Source organism: Mobula birostris, chromosome 3 (genome assembly GCF_030028105.1).
Source record: "Mobula birostris isolate sMobBir1 chromosome 3, sMobBir1.hap1, whole genome shotgun sequence".
Lineage (NCBI taxonomy): Eukaryota > Metazoa > Chordata > Chondrichthyes > Myliobatiformes > Myliobatidae > Mobula > Mobula birostris.
This window is the reverse complement of record NC_092372.1, coordinates 208,334,722-208,361,551: the sequence shown is the minus strand read 5'-3', so window position 1 is coordinate 208,361,551 and position 26,830 is coordinate 208,334,722. Positions and strand designations below refer to the sequence as shown.

At 38.4% G+C, this 26,830-nt stretch overlaps 1 protein-coding gene across 3 annotated transcripts in view; it reads right to left on the bottom strand.

The window, feature by feature from the left end:
* lmbr1 (limb development membrane protein 1) overlaps positions 1-26,830 on the bottom strand; it is a 213,207-nt gene that overhangs the window by 165,697 nt on the left and 20,680 nt on the right. For all 3 annotated transcript variants that reach the window (XM_072254043.1, XM_072254044.1, XM_072254045.1), the window contains exons 3-5: positions 23,716-23,755; positions 22,489-22,628; positions 10,218-10,321 (exon numbers count right to left, since the gene is read on the bottom strand). In XM_072254043.1, coding sequence (XP_072110144.1) covers positions 10,218-10,321; positions 22,489-22,628; positions 23,716-23,755 — 284 coding nt within the window. The remainder of the gene's footprint in view (positions 1-10,217; positions 10,322-22,488; positions 22,629-23,715; positions 23,756-26,830) is intronic.

The window sequence follows — 26,830 nt, the reverse complement described above, 5'->3', positions numbered from 1 at the left end:
AGAGTATTATTTTTGTTTTATACAATTTTAGAGTGAAAAAAGCACCATGCAAAAGTTTGGGCACCCCAAGAGATTTGAGCTCTCAGATAACTTTTACCAAGGTCTCAGAGCTTACAGTTAGCTTTTTAGGGTTATGGCTTGTTCACAGTCATCATTAGGCAAGGCCAGGTGATGCAAATTTCAAAGCTTTATAAATACCCTGATTCCTCAAACCTTGTCCCAACAATCAGCAGCCATGGGCTCCTCTAAGCAGCTGCCCAGCACTCTGAAAATTAAAATAAATGATGCCTACAAAGCAAGAGAAGGCTGTAAGAAGATAGCAAAGCGTTTTCAGGTAGCCATTTCCTCAGTTCGTAATGTAATTAAGAAATGGCAGTTAACAGGAACGGTGGAGGTCAAGTTGAGGTCTGGAAGACCAAGAAAACTTTCCGAGAGAACTGCTCGTAGGATTGCTAGAAAGGCAAATCAAAACCCCTATCTGATTGCAGAAGACCTTCAGAAAGATTTAGCAGACTCTGGAGAGGTGCTGCATTGTTCTACTGTGCAGCAACACCTGCACAAATATGATCTTCATGGAAGAGTCATCAGAAGAAAACCTTTCCTGCGTCCTCACCACAAAATTCAGCGTCAGAAGTTTGCAAAGGAACATCTAAACAAGCCTGATGCATTTTGGAAACAAGCCCTGTTGACTGATGAAGTTGAAAAAGAACTTTTTGGCCACAATGAGCAAAGGTATGTTTGGAGAAAAAAAAGGGTGCAGAATTTCATGAAAAGAACACCTCTCCAACTGTTAAGCATGGGGGTGAATCAATCATGCTTTGGGCTTGTGTTGCAGCCAGTGGCACAGGGAACATTTCACTGGTAGAGGGAAGAATAAATTCAATTAAATACCAGCAAATTCTGGAAGCAAACATCACACCATCTGTAAAAAAGCTGAAGATGAAAAAAGGATGGCTTCTACAACAGGATAATGATCCTAAACACACCTCAAAATCCACAATGGACTACCTCAAGAAGCACAAGCTGTAGGTTTTGCCATGGCCCTCACAGTCCCCCGACCTAAACATCATCAAAAATCTGTGGATAGACCTCAAAAGAGCAGTGCATGCAAGACAACCCAAGAATCTCACACAACTAGAAGCCTTTTGCAAGGAAGAATGGGCGAAAATCCCCCAAACAAGAATTGAAAGACTCTTATCTGGCTACAGAAAGTGTTTACAAGCTGTGATACTTGCCAAGGGGGGTGTTACTAAGTACTGACCATGCAAGGTGCCCAAACTTTTGCTTCCTGCCCTTTTCCTTTTTTGTTATTTTGAAACTGTAAAAGATGGAAATAAAAAAGTAATCTTGCTTAAAATATTGAAGAAATGTGTCATCTTTAACTTTATGCCTTTTGGAAATCAGGTCATCTTTTACTCGATTAGCTATTCAGAGTAACAGAAATTTTGACCGGGGTGCCCAAACTTTTGCATGCCACTGTATGTCATGCTTGCCATTATTAGTCATGGCATCAATTGCAGAAGCTGGGGCATCATGTTACCTTTGCAGAAAACCTTTTTCTCTCTCTAAAGCAAAGAAGACTGAGCAACGACATGTTTGAGACTTAAAATTATTTGAGGAACAGACAAGTTAGACAGACTTTCCATTGGTACAAGTGGCTAATACTACAGGACATAGAAGGAGGAATTTCAGAAGAGGATTCAGGGATAATTCCCCCCCCCACACACACAAACACACACAAAGAGGAGCTGATGTCCAGAATGATCTGCAGGAGGGAGTGGTGGAAATAGTAATAGTAACAGCATTTAAGCATCATCAGGAAAAGTACTCGAGTGAGCAAGGCATAGAGGGATGTCAAATTAATACAGGCAAGTGGGATTAGTCTTGATAAGCATGATGGTCAACACAAAATGAGCTGAATGGCACCGCTCTTATAGCCCTATATATAACTGACCTGTTCACTATCTTAAAACTAGTTTTGCTTCTGAGCAACAAAACCAAAAAGAAATACCATGAGTGAATCTCCAAAAATTTTGCAGGAGTTGGAGACACGCAGTTTTATCTGTCAACAACAGATGCTCGTGTGGCAATTTGTCATTCATTCACCGATCTATCTTGAACATCATGTCTACAGGGCATTTCTAATACACCTGTTCATATTCTGCAATCTGTTAATAGGCCTTCATTCAATCGACCAAGAACATGGAAAAATACCTCTCCAAGGTCTCCAGGAAAGGATTTCAGCAGAATAATAGTCATCCTCCTCTTCCCCATGGCAGTCATTCATAATGGTGGATGACTTGATTCCACTCCAATCTTATGGATTCTGATGCAGTTAAGCAAGCAAATGTTAGAACTACAAAACTCTTCCACAGATGGAGCAGATGCAGACAGATAGCTTGCAAGGCAAGGCTTTCTTTCCACTGTTTATACTTTTGTATGTTCCAGTGCATGGCATCAATGCTCCAAATACCATTCTAAGTGCTCACTCTCTATTGTGAGTAGTCATAGACTACAAGTTTCTGGGAGTCAATGGAGAATGTTACACTGCTTCAAGCACATGCTCAAGTCTTTTTCTCTGCCTGGTCAGTAAAACAAAGCTTAGAACAGAGCGCCTGCTGTGAGAGTCTGATGTGCATGAGATGGTTTAATCACAACTTCCAGCTTTCAACCCAGAATGTCAATTCTCTCTATCTACAGATGTGGCTTGACCCTTAACAGAGTCTTCCACTCAGCAAGAGTGGTAGCAATAAAATCAACAGCTCACCATATAGAAAACAGCATACGCAGATCTGTTGCCATCATTAAAAAGTGAAATTTTAGAATGAAAATTGATGAGTATGCCCAAAAAGCTCAGGAAGCCTTGAATATGCACATCATACAATAGTTGAAAAACAAATGTGTATTGTTAGAAATGTATTATTATTAATTGCATTAAATGCAATTGTACGTTTTTTAATCAATTTGCATGGTTTCTTTATACTACAGGTCAATTCAATTTTTATTTTTCATTGACACGATTCACATTATTAATTGTGACGCAGATTAAGCACCCCCATGCCAACAATAATCACACTAAAGCTTCAACTGGGTAATGGTAGCAAAAGTCTGCAAAATTGCACAGTTGAAACCTTAATCCTTGTTCGGTAGCCCAACACAAAACACATTTTAAATGCAGTACAGTAATATTGCATTTTCCTCACACCAGCCATCTTGAAGCAAGAACATAAAGTTAGATCTAGCCCTTATGGGTGCTCAAGATTCAAAGGCCAAAGGAGAAGTCCAAGGTTGCCAAACTCAATCCAATCTGGATTAGTTGCACATTACCCAAATAAATAATTCTTATTCAAAGTTGACTGGTTTTTAAAGCAGGCAACAGAATTGAAAGCTCTGATTACAACCTATTACGGCATCCATTCCCCTTTCAAAGTAAATTAAATGGCACTACCTGAACAATATAATGTAATATTTAAGAAAAAGTGTCATGTGATTATCTATCCCCATTATTATGCAAGTCCAATTTATACCTTTGCAAATTTCTTTCATGTTTTATTCCTAAACTCTTAATTTATTGTACACTGCCAGTAAACACCATCTCCTCACACTTCATAAAAAAAGTCTGTCAGCAGGAATATTCATTCTGTACCATGCCATGCATACTACCATACCATTATAAAATTAAAAGCTGCTTTCGATAACAATTATAGTACATCTCTAGCTATTTCCACAACTGGAATTCTGCATGACATAAGTTTGCAGGAAGAGATGGAGAGTGGAACTTGCTTTTATATACCACCTTCTATGTCATTAAATAAACATAAGTAACAAATTACTTTTAAAGGAGTAGACAATACAGATTTACTTGCATTTACAACTATACAGCAATACATATACCGTATGTATATATTGTAATTTATATACAATTCACAACACCATGAGAGAAGTAGCTTATTCTTTTTGGTGCTGTATAAGAAATCTGTTGCCAAGTATGCCATGCACAAGAGAAATAGCTTCATTCTTTGAAAAGTGCATGGAATCTTTTATGTGCACCAAACTAGTATAGCAAATGGAGCTTTAAAGTAATCCAGTGTTTTAGAGTCTAAAGTTCCGGAGCAGCTAAAACCATTAATTTGTAGACAAAGAAACCAGAGTGTTACCACTGAGCAATTTTAGCATTTCAGCATAATATAAGTAGGCATTTGATAATAAAGCAGATTTGAAACCAATTACATATAGCAGGGATGTAATGTTTTACATGAAAATGATTGATTCTTTTAACTCAGTCCAAGTTGAGTTTTATGTTAGAACTGTCCAAGATGTGATAAGACTGCAGTTGGACTAGCATGCCAATGACATCACTAAGCTGGAAAGGGTGTAGATAAGATCCACAGGTATATTACCAGTACAAAGGGACACACTATTACAAAGGAAACAGTGTTAGGCAAACTGAAAAGGTCTTAAGGTGGATGTCACCTGGACCAGATGGACTACATCCCAGAGTCCTGACAGACGTTGCTGAAGAAATAACTGATGTATTGGCCACGATCTTTCAAGAATCATCTGATTCTGGCATAGTCCCAGAGGACTGGAAAATTGCAAGTGTCACACCACTCTTAAAGAAGGGTGCGGGGGGGGGGGGGGAGACGAGGAAATTTTAGGCTAGTTAGCGTAACCTCAGTGGTTGGGAAAGTGTTGGAGTCCATTACTGAGGTTTCAAGGTACTTGGAGAATAATGATAAATTAAATCAAAGTCTATAAAGGGAAATCTCACCTGACAAAGTCCTTCAAGGAAGAAAAAAGCAAGGTGGACTAAGGAGAGGCAGGCGGTGTCATTTACTTGGATTTTCAGAAGGCGTTTGATAAGATGCTACACGTGAGGCTGCTTAACAAGATAAAATCCTATAGCATTACAGGAAAGACACTGGCATGGATAGAGGAATGGCTGACGGGCAGGAGGTAACGAGTGGGAATAAAAGGGACCTCTTCTGGTTGGCTGCCAGTGACTTGTAGTGTTACCAGTGTCAGTATTGGGACCGCTGCTTTTCACATTGTTTGTCAGTGATTTAGATAGTGCAATTAATGGCTCTGTGGCAAAGTTTGCAGATGATACGAAGATGGGAGGAGAGGTAGGTAGTACTGAGGAAGCAATGCGATTGCAGCAGGATTAAGACAAATTGGAAGAATGAGCAAAAAGGTGGCAGATGGAATACAATGTTGAGAAATGTATGATAATGCATTTTGGTAAAAGGAACAATAGTGCAGATTATCTAAATGGGGAGAAGATTTAAACATCAGAAGTTCAAAGGGACTCTGGAGTCCTTGTGCAGGACTTCCAAAACGTTAATTCACAGGTTGAGTCTGTGATAAAGAAGGCAAATGCTATGTTGGCATCTATTTCAAGGAGAAGAGAATATAAAAGCAAGGAGATAATGCTGAGACTTTATAAGGCACTAGTTCAGACCACACTTGGAGTATTGTCAACAGTTTTGGACCCTTCATCTCAGAAAGGATGTATTGTCATTGGAGAAAGTCCAGAGGAGGTTCACAAGGATGATTCCAGGAATGAAGAGGACAACATATGAGGAGCGTTTGGCAGCTTTGGGTCTGTACTCACTAGAATTTAGAAAAATGTATGAGGATCTCAATGAAACCTACTGAATATTGAAAGGACTAGATAAAATGGATGTGGAGAGGATGCTCCCTCAGGTGGGAGTATCCAGAACTAGACAACACAACCTCAAATTTGAGGGGCGACCTTTTAGAACAGAAGGAGAATATTTTTTCGCCAAAGAGTGGAGAATCTATGGCATGGTCTGTCACAGACTGTGGTGGAGGCCAAGTTCGTGAGTATATTTAAATTAGAAGTTGGTGGATTCCTGATTGGTCAGGACATCAAGGGATATGATAAGAGAGCAGGTATATGGGGTTGTATAGGATACAAGATCAGCCACGATGAAATGGCAGAGCCGACTCGAGGGACTCAATGGTCTAATTCTGCTCCTTTGTCTTATGGTCATAGAGGCAGATACAAGGCAAGCTAGAACTTTCTTCCCTGGAGTACAGAAGCTGAGGGGTGATATTATAGACATAAGCCCCTCATTCTATTTAAGATGGGTTACAATTCATGTCAGTGATTATAAACTGGATTCCAATTAATTTTTTCCCAGGATTGGGAATCCTAAGGGCACTTGAAGGACATCTTTTCCTAGAGAAAGAAGTGGATATGTGGGTGGAGGACAGTAAAATTACATTTAAAGGGTATTTAAACAGATACATAGATAGTATGGTTTTCACATACAAAATACTGGAGGAACTCTGATCAGGCAGCATCTTTGGAAAGGTATAAACAGTCAGCAGTTCAGCCGAAGGGCTGTGGCCTGAAACATCGACTGTTTATTACTTTCCATAGGTGCTACCTCACCTGCTGAATTCCTGCAGCATTTTTCGTGTGTTACTCTGAATTTCCAGCATTAGCAGAATCTCCTGTGTTTATGCTAGCAAGGGTTCAGTGGACCAAACGCAGACCAATGTGACAAAGCCAGGGGTACAACTTGACTGGTAGACAATTTGGACCAAAGGGTACTGTCATTACTAATTTTTTGTGGCTGACTTGCTTCCACTGTTTTTGTGTGGAACTGCCGAACCCCATCTACTACAACCAGCCCAGGTGGCACATGACACAGGAGAAGAAAGATGCTGTGGTGGGGGCAGAGGCTTTCTGGATGGAGAACAAATGTAAATATATTGCAGCAGGTGACCTCTGTGTTCTAACTATTCAACGATTCTATGATCATAACCCTGGCCTCATCCTTTACCCTACACATTGCTCCCTTACCTTCCACAAACCAAAGCTAATACACTTTCTCTCTTTTCCCTATTTTGACAAGAGGATTTTGACCTAAAGTGTTAGCAGATGCTACTTGGCCAATTGGCTGTTATTTCACATTTTCAGCATCAGTAATTTTATTTTTGATTTTTTTTTTTTAAGGGTCTTTACTTTAAATCTGTGTTTCTTCACGTGTATCTCTACTCATTTTCCTTTGGGCAAATTAAATAAATGCACTTTTAATAAGATTAAAATGACTTATGAGGTAAACCAATCAACACATATACCTTGTTCTCACATTTAGAAGTTATGCAAATAATCACTGTTCAGGATTATCTTCGATGATAAGACAGGCACAGAGTTGTGAAAACAGAAGTAGTATTTTTCAGCACCTGCTTTTTTGGGTTGATTTTAATGATTTGTTCTAGTCATAGCATCATTCGTGTCACTGGTACATAATTTTTAAACTCGCAATGAAGTAAAATTTAAAGTGCTGGCAATCTAGCGAATTCTCAATGACATTAGAAGAATTTGTGCAGAGTAAGATTTGTTATCCCAGAAAGCTGCTGTAGGCGATTTCAAGTCTGTTGTGGAGCAGACAGTACAAATCCATTTATATGATAACAAAGCCAAATATCCTAAGGCACTGTGGAGATATTAAACAAAAATTGATGTCAGGCAAATGATCAAAATTATAGCCAGGGAAGTTGGTTTCAAAGCATCTTAAGTGCAAAGAAACAGCAAAGTTCAGGCAGAGAATTTCAGAGTTGTAATCATGACAGATTAAAGATAGCTATCATTGGTGCAGCAATCAAGGGACCAGAATTTGATTGGCAAAGCTATCTCAGAAGAACAAAAATAAATTGCTGAGTTAGTAGAGGCAACATATGGGAAGATATGAAAATAAGAATGAGTATTTTCAGATTGTGGTATGGCTTAATTTGGACCAAACTAAGTCAAAGAGCATACAAGTGGTTGGTAAACTGGTGCAAGTTAAGATATGGGCAGCAGTGTTTTAGAGTGACCTCAAGTTTATGACAGCAAAAGAATAGATAAGAATATCTCTTTGACCAGCAGCCAGGGTGATTAAACTAAATCAATCACTGGGTGACAATTGACAGCTAAAACTACAAATAATCATATATTCTGCTGGCAAATTCTACCACTTTTCAACTGCCCGATAAAAGATTTCATTTCAAGAAATTAATGTTATCAACATTAGAGTGAACTAGCTATCAACATATTTGCCAATTTCTTTAAAACTCCATAAAGTTCAAACAACAATTAAAGTTGCTTTAGCCACAACCCAATTTGGAATGTTAGCAAGTTAATTAATGCCCTTGAAAGGCTACTGAGCCAAGATACAAAGAATTCCAGATATCATAAATTGAAATTCCTCATCAATCACAGACATGTTGAAGTCATAATGACTGAAAACCATAGCTACTTCAACACCAATGTTACCACAATTAACTAGGATGAAATCTGAGCTTTTAATTAAGATATTTTAAATTATAAAGTTATACATCTCAAAATCATTTAAAACTAAATCAATTTGTTTCTAAATTTAAACAGCATCAATATTGCTTGAAATAACACTTTTATTCAATCAGCTTCCAATGTGGTTAGTTTCACTACCCAAATGAACAGCAAAAATATGCACGTGCTATTAACACAAAACAGTGCTTCCGTAATCAGTCTTTAACAACAATTTATGGATCATCAATGGGGAGAAAACAAGTTTAAAAAAAATGAAAGAATGCAATGAAAGAAACTGACGAAGCAGACTTGTACTTCCTACTGATTTTGAAGTCTCTTTAATATGGGTCTGATACAAATTAACTTCAATGAGCACTACAAAAAAAGTCATCTGGTCGTAAAATACAGTACATGGTCAGTTTTATGTAAGTTTGCCAAAAGGGATGCAAACCAGGACAATCTCAAACTGCGACGCAGGATTGAAGTGTATTAAAAATCTTTTTTTCTCATCCATTGTGCTGTCTTTTTGCTCAGGTTTATAGACATTTTGAGCACTATTATTGGCCTCTTCACTTCCATCTGGTGGATCTAATTAATTAGGCAAGGAAATCACTGCAAATTTCATACTGCTCACTTTATTGATAGGCCTTTTTTAAAAAAACATTTCACTTTGACTTAAACTCACAGATGCGACATGAGAGTTCAGTGTTTTGTAATGTCTGGATAATTGGTATAATGGTTTAGGATGCTGATGTCATCTGACTGCTGATGAACATGTGGATAGTATCAAACTCAGACTATATTCACAGATTTATGCAAAGAAACTGTCACACGCTTATTTTTGAAATAAGAACAAAAAATATCAGTTCTTCCTTCTACTTAAATCATTAATATATTAAAATATAGGAACTTTTCAATTATTCACTAGATTGTCTATAATACTGCTCAATTCACCAAACTAAGCCAAATAAAACTGGTAAATGTGTACATTTTTTTTATATTGCCACATTTACCAAGGTACAGTGAAATACTTACCTTGCATACTGTTCATACTGATCAGTACAACGAAGTACAAAGTAAAACAATAAGAATGCAGAATATCGTGTAAACAAACTTTAAAATTCTCCCACTATTTAGTCATGAGTAATATTAAAAGTGTTCCACTTGTATTTGGCAATGAATCAATATTGATTTATAACTATTACTCAAACTCAACTTGCTGATTCATTTATTAATGAGAAGTACATATATTCTCTGTATGCAGGACAACTTAGCACACCTCAGTTCATTTACTGGAAGCCCAATGCATTTGCCAAGTGCTTTCAGTGATGTAAGCTATCAATGCAAATCAGATTATGTTGATCAAGACCACAATCATGATAATGCTAAAGAAAAGGTTGGGTTGTCAAAGCAAAATACATTCATGGGCATTGGTGATCAAAGCCAAACAATATTTTAGTCTACAAACAGCATCTCATTTTTCTTGAATTTCCAGAAACCTGAGCTTTTTGAGATTCTAGATCTATACAACCTACAATACCTCCCTAGCCTACACAAAGTCCTAACCTACACAAAAAAGGTACAGCCTTTAGAAACAGTTATTTGATTACTTCACTCAGTAAAATATCATAAGAAATAGGAGCAGGAGCAGGCAAAGGACCAGAATTCAACAGGATGATGGCTGTCATGCCCCTCCGAAAATATGAAGAACAAGCAAATTCATTCTTTCTTCATTCAACTATCAAGAAAAAGTCATCTTTGTAGCCTAGTCTCATCTGGACTTGGGCAACTCATGTCTTACATGGAGAGTAGAACCTTACTATTCTACATGCTTTCATTCATATTTTCCAATATTTGTTACACATATAGGATGACAACTAAGGGTTAACAACCAATGAGAACAAGAACCTACCTTCTTTGATCCAGCAAATCCTTCAGATTCCAAGAAAAAGTAGGCAAAAGGCATCAGCACAAATAAAGAAAGATTGGAGAAGAGTGATACAAGATTCCACAGACCTAGGATAAACATAAGCATATTGTATAAATAAAATATCAACATCTGCAAATCAAAAAAGTAATGGGATTATACAATAAATGTGTTTCTTATTACATGTGCTGTCCTCCTACAATTATTTCACCATTTTGCTTTTCCACATAACAATTGCACATGATTGTTCTGACTGAGCTTCAGCCCTTAAGCTTATGTAACAGGTTTAAGATTCACCAAATTCCCTACAATCTTTCTAAGGAAAGATGTGCTGACCCTTGAGAAAATCCAGAGGAAGTTCACAAGAATGATCTTAGAAGTGAAAATGTTTGATAGCTCTCTGCGATGGAATTCACAAATATTGGAGTGGGGAGTGGTGGAACACTAGTTTCCCAGATGTTCATCACACAGGAGGGCTGTACGCAAGTGGCTTGTTCATAACTTGGGGAGGATTTGTATTAGAACAATACAAGCTATGCACTACTAAAAGACATATAGAGTAGATGTGGAAAGGATATTCTCATTAGTAGGAGAGCCTAGGAGCCAAGGACACAGCCTTCGAATAAGGGATGTCCCCTTAGAACTGAAATAAGGAGGAATTTCAGTGAGAATGGTGCAAAAGACTCAATGGGCTGAATAGCCTAATTCAATCCCTACTGCACAGAATCAGATTCAAGTTTCAAATCACCGGCGTATGCCATGAAATTCGTTAACTTAGCAGCAGCAAATACAGTGCAATACATAATATAGGGGAAAAAAATCAATTAAAGTAAATGTGTATATTAAATAGTTAAATTAAAAATTGTGCAGAAACAAATAATATAAACAAATGAGGTAGTGTGCATGGGTTCAATGTCCACTTAGGAATTCAATGGCAGAGGGGAAGAAGTTGCTCCTGAATTACTGAGTGTGCACCTTCAAGCTTCTGTACTTCCTTCCTGAGGGCAACGATGAAAAGCAGGCAAGCCCTGGGTGATGGGGGCCCTTAGTAATGGATGCCTCCTTTCTGAGCCACCACTCCTTGAAGATGTCTTGGATACTACAGAGGCTAGCACCCAAGATGAAGCTGACTAATTTTACAACTTTCTGCAGCTTCTTTTGGTCCTGTGTAGTAGCACTCTTCCTCCTTCCCCCCACTATACCAGACAGTGATGCAGCCTGTCAGAATGCTCTTCACTGTACATCTATAGAAGCTTGAGTGTTTTAGGTGACAAACCAAATCTCCTCAAATTCGTAATGAAATATAGCCACCGTCTTGCCTTCTTTAAAGCTGCATCAAATGTTGGGACCAGGCTTGATCTTCAAAGATCTTGACACCTAGGAACTTGAAATTGCTCAGGTATGAGTTTCTGCTTCTATTATCATGATAGATGGAGAGTTCCAAACTTTTCCCACATCACCAACTGGGAGAAAAAAAGTTTCCTTCTCTCACTGCTAACTCTTCGAATAATAACTTCAAATCTACAGCTGTTTTCCTTTCACATCTCTTACAAGGGTAATTGGCCTTTCTACTTGGTCTACCATGGCTTTATATGAGTCCAGTCACTCATCAGCCTCCTTTGTTACTTTAACAGTTTACCCAACCTTTCTTCATAACCATAACCTTCATACATTTTCTCTACATCATCTTCAGTACAATCATATTTTTCCTCCAATCAAAGTCGACATCTCAAATACTCGCTTGAACCACCTTACCGACTTGTCCTGTTATGCTTTATAAAGCTGGATTCATACTTCAAGTTCTTCCCAGGACTCAATACACTATTTGGTTTACATTCCTTTACCCAGATGCAATTTCCCTAATGGCATTACCTTAAGAGTTTTCAGAATTAAAAACCAGGTAAAAAACATTGCTGAAATGCATTCCATGTCAAATGCACTGCCATCATCACCTCTGCTTGATACCTCTTCAAAAAAAAAATCCAAATCAGACAAATTCCCCGAAAGAAATCCATGCTCCATGTCCCTGATCAATTTATGCCTTTTTCTAAAAAAAAAGGTTTTCATTATTCATTAAAACTCATTCCAATTATTTACTCACAAAAGAAATTAGACTAACTGGCCCATTTATCTCTTCCTTCATTTTCAACAGTAGTTATTAGATCCTTTTCCATTTTTCCATGAGCCAAGAATCGAACAGTAGTCAAATGCTTACTTTAACAGACTGAAATATATTTCAACTGCCCCTACCAATTTATCCATTTTCTAAAACTTAAACTTCCTCTTTTGCTAGTGGAGAGGATCAACTTTTAGAGCAATGTTAACTTTAGAAATGGAAGTTTCTGAAGAAAAAGTAAAATGGTCTTGAGCTTCAGTATCTGTTGCAACTCATCTCTCCAGTTGGCACAATGATTATTCAGCCAGCCTTAACAAAATTAAAAATTGAAGTTACACATAACTGGAAATCTGAAATAAAATCTAAGTATACTGGAAACATTCAGGTAGCATCTGTGGAAAGAAAAATGGTTAACATTTCAGGTCTGGGAGACCTCAGCCTTACTGAACTCAGCTTCAAAACAAGCAAATTCAAGTAAAATGAGAACTATGTTAAACCATCCATTAACTTGGCTCAAAACAAAAAATAATGGCCAAACAAAACTTCTTAAGGAAATACCATGCATATATATTTTGGTTGTATAGAAGTCTGCGCAGCATTTATTTTAAAATGAAGCACGCAGTAAAGTAACGCCAATTGTGATGGATTAGTTAGCAGCTGATGTAGTTAGCACAACACTGAAATTTTAACTAATTGCTTCACAGTTTCAAAATAAATCTCAAATTTATTTTTTCAGTACCATGAAGGGCACATTAAATGGTATCCATTATATCCATAATTTTCTCCAAGAGAGTTTGGAGGCTCACGTGCCTTAATGACCTGGAGAGTTATGTTGGCTGAAGTCAGGGCTTTTATGTTTTGACTCTTGGTACGGTCACCCATGGTAAATAGGTCAAAGGGTAGTGGACAGGCCAAATGGTTCACCCGCCCTCCAGGTTCAGGGGTTCAGCTCAGGGCCAACAATCCTAAACAGCAAAATAAAATAGTTATGGAAACAGCAAAGAAAAATCCTTCCACATCTGAGTGCAATGGTACTCTGGAGTCTCCACCCGGGACTTGTACGACTGGCAGTAGTGAAAAACGAGAGGAAGTTACTGACACGATGAAAGAAGCCCTGACCGCTGCCAGAGATGGAGGACCTTGATTGCTACCCTAAATGCCAGCAGCATAACAGGCAGCGACTAAGTATATCCATAAATAATATATATAAAAATGTGCAAAGTGTGTTGTATATCTTTTCTCAACACTGATACTATCTTGAATGGGCAGAGTTAGGCCTTTTGGGAAGCAGGAGAAGAAGCAGAATTGCTAAACTGATTAATTGTTATGACATACAAGATTGCCTTAACATTGGAAACCTCAACAGAGCTACAAAATAATTCCTTTTTATATAATCCTTACAGAGAAAAACAAAGTACAATCAAACAAAAATGAATATCCAAAAGGAAAGATACTTGAAAGAGTGAATACACGCTTAATAAGAGATGGAAGTCATAGAAAGGTTTACGCATCTCACCAAAAAAGCCAAATTCAGGGAGGGTACATATTGAACAGATATACAACCTTGAACTAATTGGCAGCCAACCCTTGAGCAAACATCTCCCTTGTCTAAGAAATGCTACCATTTTTACTTCTGGTAACCTCAGTACAAAGTGCACTGGTATACAAAGACCACAAGCCCTTAAAAAGCTGAAAATATCATATTTTCTAGAGTAAATCACCTTTCAAATAATGCATCATTAAGACAACAGACTGAATAAAGCTGACTCACGAACAAACAGCTGCCAGCTAAAGATGAATTGGAAGTTGGATATCAACACATCTAACCCTGTATTTTGACATTGGATTTACCCTGGAATCCAGCAGCTAGAATAAAAAGAAACATACAAAATCCTGGAGTTAGTCCTTCAGTTAGTCCTGACGAAGGGTCTCGACCTGAAACGTCGACTGCACCTCTTCCTAGAGATGCTGCCTGGCCTGCTGTGTTCACCAGCAACTTTTATGTGTGTTGCTTGAAAATCCTGGAGGAACTCAGCAGGCTAGGCAGCATCTATGGAAAAAGAGTACAATCGATGTTTTGGGCCGAAACCTTTCAGCAGGACGTCGACAGCACTCTTTTCCATAAATGCTGCCTGGCCTACCGCATTCCTCCAGCATTTTGTGTGTGTTGCTTGGATTTCCAGTATCTGCAGATTTTCTTTTGTTTGTGCTAGAATAAAAGTCATGCTGTAAAGAAACCCCGGAAACAATTCACATCCAGTCCCTTCCTTAAGTGCCAGAGAATGCTCACATTCTAATAGTGATCCATTCCTTTGAAGTAGATGGCTAATTTAAGTGGAAAAAGATGTGCAGGTTAAGAGTTTAATTTAGATTATTTTAGTGTACCTGTTTTTATGCAATTTATTTCTAGCAGTTTTTGCTATTATTTACACCTATTTCAAAAGAAATTTACAATCAGAAAGTTGTTGAAAAGCAGTTCAAAAGGCTTGACATTCGTGAGGTGTCAAATATTCACAATACACTGCCCGAGGCCTACTTGTCCTTTGGAGCCTGCTCCGCCTCACAGGACACCTCTAGGGTGCAGAGAGAGGGTCAGCTCATTTAGCCCACTACATCCTGAAAACGCAAGTGTGGACAAGCAGGCACCACGAGTTCAGGCCTGCGTCTGGTCTAGAACAATCTGATCCAAAAAAAAAGTTTAAAATATAAGTAGTTTGGTGATCCGGGACTTCCTGTTGCTTGTCACTTCAATTCTCAATCCCACTCTTATTCTACAGCCTCCATCACTGTTAATGAATGCCCAATAAAAACTAGAGAAAAACACCTCATCTTCTTTCTGGGCATTTTGCAATCTTCTGGAATGAACACAAATTTTCAACTTCATTTTAATCATTTTCCGTTATGAGGTGTTTGCTCTGTACTCATCTTCATTATATAAAATGTTCCCTGCTCTAACTGACCCCATCCCCTGATGGGTCTTTTGTCTTGTACTCCACTCCCACCACACAGAAAGGTCAGTAGACCTTTTAAATATTCTTTCAAATTTACACATTAACAAATTTAAATTCCTCATCTGCTACACTAGCACTAACACCTGCTTACAGAATCAGAATCAGGTTTATAATCACCAGCATGTGTCAAGGAATTTGTTAACTCAGCAGCAATTCAATACAATACATAATATAGAAGATGCAAAATATGTCGGTGCAGTTCAGTGTACTATCAAGTGTGCAAGGGAGCACACAGCCATATGAATGGGGCAAGGGTGATAATAAATAGGGATGTTATTAAAGTGAATGACAGCTGTACATAAACAACAGGAATTCTGCAGATGCTGGAAATTCAAGCAACACACATAAAAGTTGCTGGTGAACGCAGCAGGCCAGGCAGCATCTCTAGGAAGAGGTGCAGTTGACGTTTCAGGCCAAGACCCTTCATCAGCTGTACATAGTGGATTTCGATGTGGAGCCACAAGAGACTGCAGATCTTGGAAAAGGGAGCAAAAAAAATAAGCTACTTGAACACAGCAGGTCAAGTAGCATCTGTTCATGCAAAGGGTAGAGGCAGTGCAACAGAACTGAGTGTACCAGAGAAGATAGTTAATAAATCAAGAGAGGGGTGAGACAGAGCCTGGTAGGTGATAGGTGGAACCAGACAAAAGTACCCATCTTCCATGCGTCTCTAGACCTCAGTGAGGCCAGTAAGCTTATCCGTGACACTGGGGGCTTCACTCTCAGTGCTCAACTCAATGGCAATTATGCTTGATATTCTTTAGGGAGTAGTGAGAAGTAAAATTGCACGGCATTGTCCCCGCACTCTTATTGATTAAAGTGACCCACAATATACACCAAGTATGCTTGCTCTCATTCATACTCTTTCATAACTTCCTCTCAGTATCTGCAACCTTTTGCAATGTTACTGTTCTCAAGCAGTGAACACCTTCTTTCTATTGGTTACAGGCATAGCTTCAATCACAAACACAAGAAAGTCTGCAGATGCTGGAAATCCAAAGCAACACGCACAAAATGCTGGAGAAACTCAGCAGGTCATCAGCCACTCAAAATGAACATGCGCCAAGATAGGCAGCGGAAGTAATTATAATCAGTACAAAAATGAAGACAAAGACATAGGGGCATGAATTTTGTGTCCCCTGCACTGGGTGACTAGGATCCTGGTTAACAAAGCATTCCAATGTCATCCAATTGCTCCTCAAAATTTTAATGTTGTGCACTACTACCATCTGCTGGTTTTCTAGTGCAAAGCAAGATACCTGAAAGCATTTTAACACTGAATCCATCTCTGGAGACGGATTATCTATCAACATTTTTACAAACCGACTCTTGACTAACTCTCCAAACACTGTCACTTGTAAAAATGCTATTCCCTTCTCTCGGTTCCTCCATAGCTGTTCCCAGGATGAGCCTTTCTATTCCAGAGCAGTTGTCCTCCCTTTTTCAGAAAATGGAATTTCCCTTCCAGCACTATCAATGCTCTCCTCATCCTATTTCTTCCCCCGACATAACAGGAATAGGGTTCCACTTCTACCCTATCACTTCTCAAGCCTCTGCATTCAAACATCATTCTCTGCAAATTCCGCTATCTCTAACATTCCCCCACTACCAGGAACATTCTTTGCTACACCCTATCTTAGCTTTCTACAGAAATCATTTGCTCCATGACTCTTTTGTTCACTCTTCCCTCCCCACAGATCTCCCTCCAGGCACTTTCCCCTGCAACTGTGACAAGTACCACACCTGACCCTATATCTCCTCCCTCACTACCATTTGAGGCCCTAAACACTCCTCTAGTTAAGGCAACACCTCACTTGCAAGTCTGTCAAGGTCATTTACTGCATCTGGTGCTGCCTCCAAGTCAGCGAAACCCAACATAGATGGGGGAGGGGTGGAACAGAGGGGGAAAAATACTTCATCAAGCACCTTCATTCTCTCTGCCACAACAGCCAGGATGTCCAAATGGTCACTCAATTCAACTTTCCATTCCCACAAAGGTCTTTCAACATTCTCCTCTACTGCCCAATGACACCAAATACAGGTTGGTGTATCAATGTCTCATATTCTGTCGGGGTAGTCTCCAGCCTGAGGCATCATTGATTTCTCCATCTTCCGGTAACCACTCCCTTCTGTTTCCCCCTCAGCCCCCAAAATCTTTTTCCCCTCCATTCTTGTGACCCCCTTCACACCTTCTCTTCCCCTATCCCTGCCCTCATGACCTGACCATCACCTCCCTCTGGTTCCCAACCTTTTTCCCTTTATTCCACGGTTCAACATCAGATTCCTTCTTCTTCAGATCTTCACCTCTTCCATGTATCACCTCACAGCTCCTCACACCATTCCTTCCATCTCTCTCCATCTTCCCCAGCAACTGCCTTCAGCCCCCTCCACCCATCACCTGAGTTGTACTCCTTCCCCCCACCTCAAACAACTTTTTATTCTAGCTTCTGCCACCTTCCTTTCTGGTCCTGATGGAGGATTCTGGCCCAAAACATTTATTCCCCACAGATGCTGCCTGACTTGCGGAGTTCCTCCAGCATTTTGTGTGTTGCTTAATATTGAATCACATTTTTCCCACACGCTGCTCCTGAATAAACAAATCATGTTTCCTTATCTCAGCTATATTTCTGATGATTTTACACACAAAATAGAAGTTATTAATTCTCATTTTACCACAAGAATGCAGAAATGATCTGTTTTGCATATTCAAAACAGATCAGCACCAGAGTTCAGGTCCAAGTCAAACTGAGGAAGTAATCTTAACTGTATGCTAGAGCCCTACATCAGCAACTTTATAAAATGTGAAGTTTGGAGAGTATTAACCTACAAAAATAAACTAATCCAGCAAAGCATAACAGCTGTTTAGACATGAAGCTGGGAAAGAAGCCATCTTGTGCATCACCACATCCATGACAATCAGTGGGCACTCATCTGCTCTAATTCCATTTCCCAGCATTGGACAATATCCTTCTACACCCAAACATTGTAAGTGTTCAGCTACAGACATCACTTAATTCTGTCAGCATCACACTTCAACAACTCTCTTGAGCAGTGCATTCCAAGTACTCACCACTTGCTGGGCATAAAAGATTGCCCTCCCATTCCTTCCAAATCTCTTGCTCCTTACCATAAAACTATGTACTCTAATTTATCTACCACTGTATGGCAGTTTACCTTATCTATACCCCTCAATTTTAAATACCTCAATTTCCCTTGACCTCCTCCACTCTTGGGAGAACAGATTTAGCTTCTCCAGTCTCAACTGAACTACTCCACTTCAGACATCCTGCTGAATCTCCTCTATGTGTTTTCCAGTACTATTACATCCTCCTTATACTTTGATGACCAGAACTGCATACAATACTCCAGTTGTGCTCAAACCACTTCAATATTCAATGCAGTGAATTATAAAGGCCAATATCCTATATGCCTTTCCAACCACATTATCTACTTACTCAGCCATCTCCAAGGATCTATGGACTTGGAGTACAAGAACCTTCTGCTCATCAATGCTCCTGAAGACCCGACCATTCAAGGTGCATGTCCTTGCCTCATGAGATGTAGAGCTGTTGGGAGTCTAGCATTGCAATTCAAAATGGGGTTTCATTATTCATTCACTGACCTCAACTATATCGGCTTAATTAGCATCATGAAGAGCAAGTGGCTTGGCTACTACCTGATACCCAAAGCTTCACCTCCAGCTACAAAAGTAGGAAGTGTAAAATATGATGGAACATCCTTGAAGTGTGTGGCTCTAACACACTTGAGCAACTCCACAGTGCAAGCATAAAGCAGGCAACTTAATTGGAATTCTAATTTTCACTTTCTTCCACATTGCACTCACCGCTGGCAAATGATGCCCACAGCATGGACCATCTACAAAATTCACTGCTGTTACTCACCTAGGCCACACTGACAGAAACTCCCAACTATGTGACCTCTACTGCCATGAAGAATAAAAGGTTCAAGTTCATTGGAGAACCACTACTTTCATGTGTTCCATCAAGTCGCACATCATCCACTTTGACGGCCTTTTTAAGTTGATTCCAAAGCCCAGAACTCCCTCTTTAACAGGACTATGGAAGTACCTTTACGAAAAGGACTGAAGCAGTTCAAGGCAACAGCTCTTCCCCACCTTCTCATGAGCAACATAGATTTGCAGTAAGTACTGACCTTACCAGCAACATACAGATTCTGAAAAGTAAATTGTTTAGGAAAAGAATTCACATCAGCTTTGCATCCAAATATGCTTTCCCAAACCAATGAGGACAAAGTGAATGCTGGCACAGTGGTTACATTACAGGAATAGTGAAAAAGACCTGAATGACTGAACTAAAAACATGTATTCAAGTGCTTACAATGATGCTTGGAATTGTAAGCATACAGCTAATTAAATGTTAACAATTATTTCATTTACCTTACCTTGTAATAACTGCATATGACGTGGTTACCTTGCGATATGGTCTTACAAGCCATTTAAGTACATCAAAGTAATATGTGTAAATTTAACAACAAAGCACCATGCTGATTATCACCCTAAACATTCACACCCACCCTTTTCTCTACTATCAGTGCATTACATCTGCACTGTCATCATCAACATAATGCAATGCAACAGATTACCATGATTTCTTCAAGAGCATTCCTCCACTCCTCTTATAAAATCAGTCTCTATCATCGATGGTATGTGCAGCAGATACAGGAAACATCACCATTTGTGTGTGCTTTCTAACTCAAACACAATCTTGACACAGAAATATACTAAACACAAGCAAATCTGAGGATGCTGGAAAGCCAAAGCAACACATTGAAAATGCTGGAGGACCTCAGCAGGTCAGGCAGCATCTATGAAAGAGAGTGAACTGTCAACATTTCAGGCTGATCTTGATTGGATCAAAATCCTGGTACTGCCAAACCAACAGCTCTGAGGAATTATTTTCACGATACAAAACTTCAGAGGTGATAAACTACACATCACCTTAATGGGCAATTAGGGACGGACAATAAATGTTGACATTGACAGCTTGGGTTTTCTCCAGGTGCTCCAGTTTCCGAAAACATGCAGTTACGGTTAATGAGTTGTGGGCATGCCATGTTGGTGCTAGAAGCATGGCAACACTTGTGGGTTACCCTCAGCACAATCCTAGGGCTCTGGTGGTCATTGATTCAAACAACAAATTTCACTGTATGTTTTGGTGCACATGTAACAAATAAGCTGATCTTTAAAGTTCACCTGCTGTATTACACCTGATCCTGACTTAGTGAGTTCAAACAAAAAAAAAGTACTAACGCAATATTTATAACATTAAATGTACAACCTAAAAAAAAAGTTGACACAAATTCTTCAAAAGTGTAAAGAAGATTTGTGACAATTTGCGAGGAATCAAAGACCCATATTTTAGGGAGAAGATGGGCAACTTCATTATTTGGAACACAGGAGACTGAAGAGTGACCTTATAGAGTGTATAAAATCATGAGGAGCTTAGATAGGATGACTGCACACAGTTGTGTCCTCTAGAGAAAGGGAAACAAACTATAGTTTTAAGGTGACAGGGCAAAGACTTAAAAGAAACCAGATGGGCAATTTTTTCATGCAGAATATATGGAATGAGATGCCAGGCAAGGTAATTGAGACAGGTACAATAACATTTAAAAAACATTTGGATATGTACGTGGATAGGATATGGCAGGATATTAACCAAACACAGGGAAACATCTTGTTGGCATGGACAAACTGGGTCTGTTTCTACTCTATTATTGTATGATTCAAGAACCTCTAATATTTTTGAAAGAAGCTCAGTGCAATCAGACAAAATATGAAGGACAAATGCCATCTTCCAAGATAACCTAACTGAGAAGACAATTTAGTGAATGAAAAAAAACAATGCATTTAGAGCAATCTCTCTGCAACTAAGCAGAAACACAAACAATAACTGGAAAATTAGAATCTTCAGTGCAACATCAGTCAGATAAACCAATAAAACTATCAGGCTTGATTAGCAGCAGAATTATCCAGTGATGTCCACTCCTACAACTTATTTATTAAAAAGTCTTTCATCAAAAAATACCCAAAATACCATTAAAAAAAAAGACAAAAGCATTAACTGCAGTGTCAGGATTTCAAGATCCTTTAAGGAGTTGTATAAATTCTTAACTGCTCCACAAGATGGAGCTTGCATTAAGTAGCAATTGGGGTCATCAAACAGTTCTGACTAATTAGAAGAACGTCGAAGATGCTGCTCCTTCTTGATAATACAACAAAGTCAAAAATGGTAAGTACATTATGATCATTGAACAGACGCACCTGCAGAACCGCAAGTTTCGCTCTGCAAGCAAGTATTTAACAGCTTAACAGGGTCTGAATTTATGCATTTAATTCCTGCATTGGAAAGAAGCCCACGTGCCAATATTTTAAAACAGTATTATCATATCCAGAAAGAACTGAACCTATTAATCTGATTCTGATTACAGTGAGCTTGCTATAAACATTCAATAAAGCTTCGGGCAGTGAAAGGTTATAATGAAATTTCAAAATAGTCTCTAGGTTCCTTTCTTTAAAATTAAAACCACCTGGGTGAACTGAGTGCATACTTTTAGAAAGGATCAAAAATGGAAACAGAGTATTTGGGGAAAAAGCAGCATTGTTACATGCAGAAGCTTGTAAAAGGGAATGAAGTCACCAAGATGTTGTGGGCTGCTGAAACTGGTTTGACTGGGGAACAGACTGGGATTTCCCATAGACCTTTACTCAAATTGAACTGCAGATTTCATTCTGCTGATCGTTCCCTCCCCAAGAAGATAGCAGGCTGCATTGATGGGGAAAACGATGACGCAGGCACAGTGCAATGCAATATTTCACTTGCTTCTTTTCATGCTCCTTAGTCCTTTTTCCACACACACCCCCCATCCAAAGCAAATGGTAATAGAAGCTAATATAAAACAGCATAAAGGGGAACAGGAAATCACTGCAATAATCCCATTAACACAGTTGCTGTAACAAAATTTAATGTTTAAACCAGGGCACAGACAAAATGTATAAAACAGAGCTTTGTGAACTTATGTTTAGGAAGTGGACTAAACGGCATATAACTTTTCAGAAAATGTGAGAAACAAATTAGTATATACTAACCGTGAATTAATGATCCATTCAGCCATTGTATATAGTACATTTGCGGAAAAGAAAGCAGGATCTCATTGCTGATAATAGAAAATGGCAACAACAAGACTGCACCAGCTGAAACAGCCAGAGTAAATGTGCAGAGGTACAACCTGAAAATGTGTGAAAAACAAAAATTAGAAAAAGAATTGATTTCAGCTAACAATTAACAATGAGAACAAATGAAACCACACATCACTCCAACTAAATTACTGTCACTCTATCCTACTAGAGAAGGGCAACACTGAAGGAATGTAGTCAGACAAATGGTGAGCCTTAGAATCAGATTATCATCAACTTATTTGGCAAGAAACTATTTGTTTAGCGGCAGCAGTACAGTGCAGTCACAAAATTACTATTACAAAATTAAAGACTGCAGTTAAAAAAAGAGGATCAACAAGAGAGGGTTCAGAAGGGTTCAGACTGTTCAGAAGCTCCTGATCTCCTCACTTAAGGTAGCAACAAAAACAGGGCCCTGGAGAGGAGGGCATTTAGTGATGAATGCCACTTAGAGTTGGTAAACAAGGAATTTAACCAAAGGATAAGGATGATCATCAAATTAAGGTACTGGACTGAAGGACAGGGTCAAGTTCAGTTTTGCATGACTGATCTTGAGAAAAGTAGACGGGTGACAAGCACTTGCAGTTAAGTCCACAGATAGCAACATAAATCAAGGAATACTGAGAGCTGGAATGAAGGAAAATCCTACAAGTGTATTCAAAATATAGGAGAATTTTTAAACAGAAATTATGAAAGAAAAGTAGGGGCACAAAATAGCCCAAGATGAAGAAAAATCCCAGATCGATCAAAGACCAAACTGGAATGTATGATTGGAGCCAGCACTTGTAGATGAGTTCTTAAATCGATACTTCTTATCTGTACTCACTGAGGAAGGCAAAGTGGTTGGAAAGCTCAGTGAAAGTCAATGGAACTCTATAAGCAAATTACCACTGAAAAGAAGGTGGTTTTATATGTGCTAGAAAACTTAAAAATTGGATAAATCTTCTGATCCTGATGAGATGGAACTTGCGTTGGGAGGCAAGAGAGAAAATTGCGGGGTCTGCAACAGGCATCTTTTCTCACCACAGATGACTGAACTCAGCTTATGACTTATAGTCAAAGTACACTGAAGTATCCCTTTAGTTAAATGGAAGACCATAATATTAAATGGCAAAATGAAAACATTGTATTAGTACATACGAAATTCTGTTCACAATGGCATCTTCATCCTCATTATCATCTGCAAAACAAGGAAAACCTTAAAACTGAACCGCACAACAATTCAATTGCGTGTGGATGGTCAAAAATAGTTTAAAGTTTAAACTAAATTAAAATTATTCAATACAACTTGCTTACAGTCAAGAGATCAGATTTTTATACAACTCTGGAATAGATTTAGATAAATTACTACAAAATTATTTTTTAAAAACTGCAAATGTGTTTCAGTTTACAACCACAATTGGATTTCAAATGTCTACAAAAGATAAGAAAAGGATTTACTTTCAGAAACAAAGGCCACAGCCACAGTTTAAAATTAAGGAGAAGACAGTGAGAAATTGCTATTCTGATATACAATAAATAGTTGCATTATATACATTTACTGAAGAACAGCACATGATGGTTTTCATTTGAGAGGTTCCAGCTTGTTAAAAGGTTGATTCAGAACACAATCTCAGCTTCCATGTCTACAAACGCTGCTTGAAGTGTCAAGTACTGACGATTTTCAGCTACTTCAAACTTCTTCTATTTTCTACAGCTGCAGTGTTTTTGTTTTCTTTATGATCCTACTATTTACTGGGTACCCCCTTGCCTTATTCCACCTCTATAAAGGCATTATTACACACTTCTCTGTATTAAATTGCACTGGCTGCCATCCTACTCAACAGACCTCACCATCTACATTACCCTGCAGTTTAAAGCTTTTCACCTCACTGTCAACCTGAACAGCAATTTTTGTCACATCTTCAAATTTCTTTTGCATGCCAAATTTAATAACATAAGAACAAAACCAGCCTCAAACCAAACTTAATTACCTATTCAGAGAGAGAATCAAATGCATGCAAAAGTTCAACTAAATAAACCTCCTAATAATTTCATCCTGATGAATGGTCTCAGCCCAAAATACCAAGTCTTCATTTCTCTCTATGATGCTGCCTGACCTGCTGAGTTCCTCCACCATTCTGCGTATGTTGGTCTGGATTTCCAGTATCTGCAGAATCTCCTGTGTTAATAATTTCATCAGCATGTGCTGATGTAACTCAATGTAATTCATTATAAACCCTTTAACTAACTAATCAGAAATATTAAACAATAAATGGTTATAACTATTTAGAAATTAAGACTTCAATACAATTGTCTAAACATTTTTAATAATTAGAATGCCAATAAATATGAAGCTTTAATATTGCTAAATATAATTAATAGGATTCCAAATGCTATTCAAAATTAATTGGAAAAATGCAAATATAAATGGTCAAGGCTTCATATTTTCCTGGATTTAAAACAAAAATTGCTTGACAAAAAAAAATTAGGATTACATTCGTAGATTTAACATTGATACTATTGATTTTGCTTAAGTGCATTAAATTTTCATTTGAAAATAATTAAGCAAAATTGAGTGCATGTAGTTGGTCACTGCAAAAGCGGGATTATGTCATTCATTACATGATTCACAAAAAAGCCTTTTGTAAGCTGTCAGTCTTGGCTCAGAAGGTTGAGAGCTCAGACTATAATAGAGGCTGCCATATTACTGCATAATCTGCTCATTCATCTCACTTCACAAAACTTTGTTTAGCTGCTGCATTTCTCTATAAATTAATAGTGACAAGTTTCAGGAAATATTTCATTGACTACAATCTTCACTGGGACATGCCAAGAACACACAAAACACTGCATAAATGGTTTCCTTCAAAGCACAGAGCCAATATCAATGCAAACTAAGAAATTCTGAGCAGTGACAATAAAGAGCAGCATATGGATAATCTTTGTTTCCATTTATAACCTAATTTTTAGGTAATATTCAAATTACCTTTTCAAGAGATATATTTTAAATATTACAGCAAGAGTTATCACAGAAATAACAGCATTTTGAAGTGAACTTCAAATTTTACATTTCTATCAGCCCAAGAATCTACCCTCCACTGTCAAAATCAAAATATCAAAACCATTACTTTCACACCTCTCCTCCATCTCGCCATCAACATCCTTCCCCTTAATGATCACCCCTTCACATTTAGTAACACACACACACACACACACACACTCTAATATAAATAATCCGTCACTCCAGAGTAAACAACCTAGGCCATACATACAGACCTGGGTTGTTTACTCTGCAGCAGCGGAAGCTGAGGGGAGATCTGATAAGAGATTTATAAGATTATGAGAGGCATAGATAGAGTAGACAGACAGTATATTTTTCCCCAGGGATCAAAAGGTTGAATGCTAGAGGGCTAGCATTTAAAAGGCAAGAGAAGGCAAGTTCAAGAGAGATGTTCAGGACAATTTTCTATTTACATACGCAGTGCTGGGGTACCTGGAATGCATTGCCAAGGATGGTGGTAAAGGCAAATATGATAGAGGCATTCAAAAGGCTTTTAGAAAGGCACATGAATATGTAGAAAATGGACAGATAAAGACGTTGTAGAGGCATAAGGTATTAGTTTTGTTTAATATTTAAATATCTATTTAATTAGTTCAGCACAACATTGTGGAATGGGGGGGGGGGGGGTTGCTGTTCCTATACATTTCATGTTCGATCCAGAAAATGCAGTTAGTAACTTCATATTTTTTTAGCCTTGGATCATTCATACCTCTATACCTTTGTCTTGCCTTGAGTGCTTTCAGATGACTCTTTTTGAGCATCTTCTCTGCACTGCCTAATCAATCCAACATTAACAGAATTAACCTTAACCTCCCAGCTCTCCTCTTATGTGCAATACATCTTTCCCTGTCAATTCCTAGCTTCTATTCACCTATTTTATCATAGTCATACAGCATGCAAATAGATTTCTCAACCCACAAAGACCATCAAGAATACCCACATGAACCCCACATAGAATTTGTAGTCTTTTATGCTGTGGCAATTCAAATGGCAGTCCAGATACTTTACAAATGATACAAGGATACCTGCTTAATCTTCTCAGGCAATACAATGCAGATTGCTAGAACACTTAGGTCATAGTCAGAGCTGTACAACATGAAAACAGGGCTTTCAGCTCAGCTCATCCATGGTGGCTAACAGTTCCACTTGCCTGCATTTGGGTCATTTCCCTCTTAAACCTTCCTCTGAAGCCTATTGCATTTACCAACCATT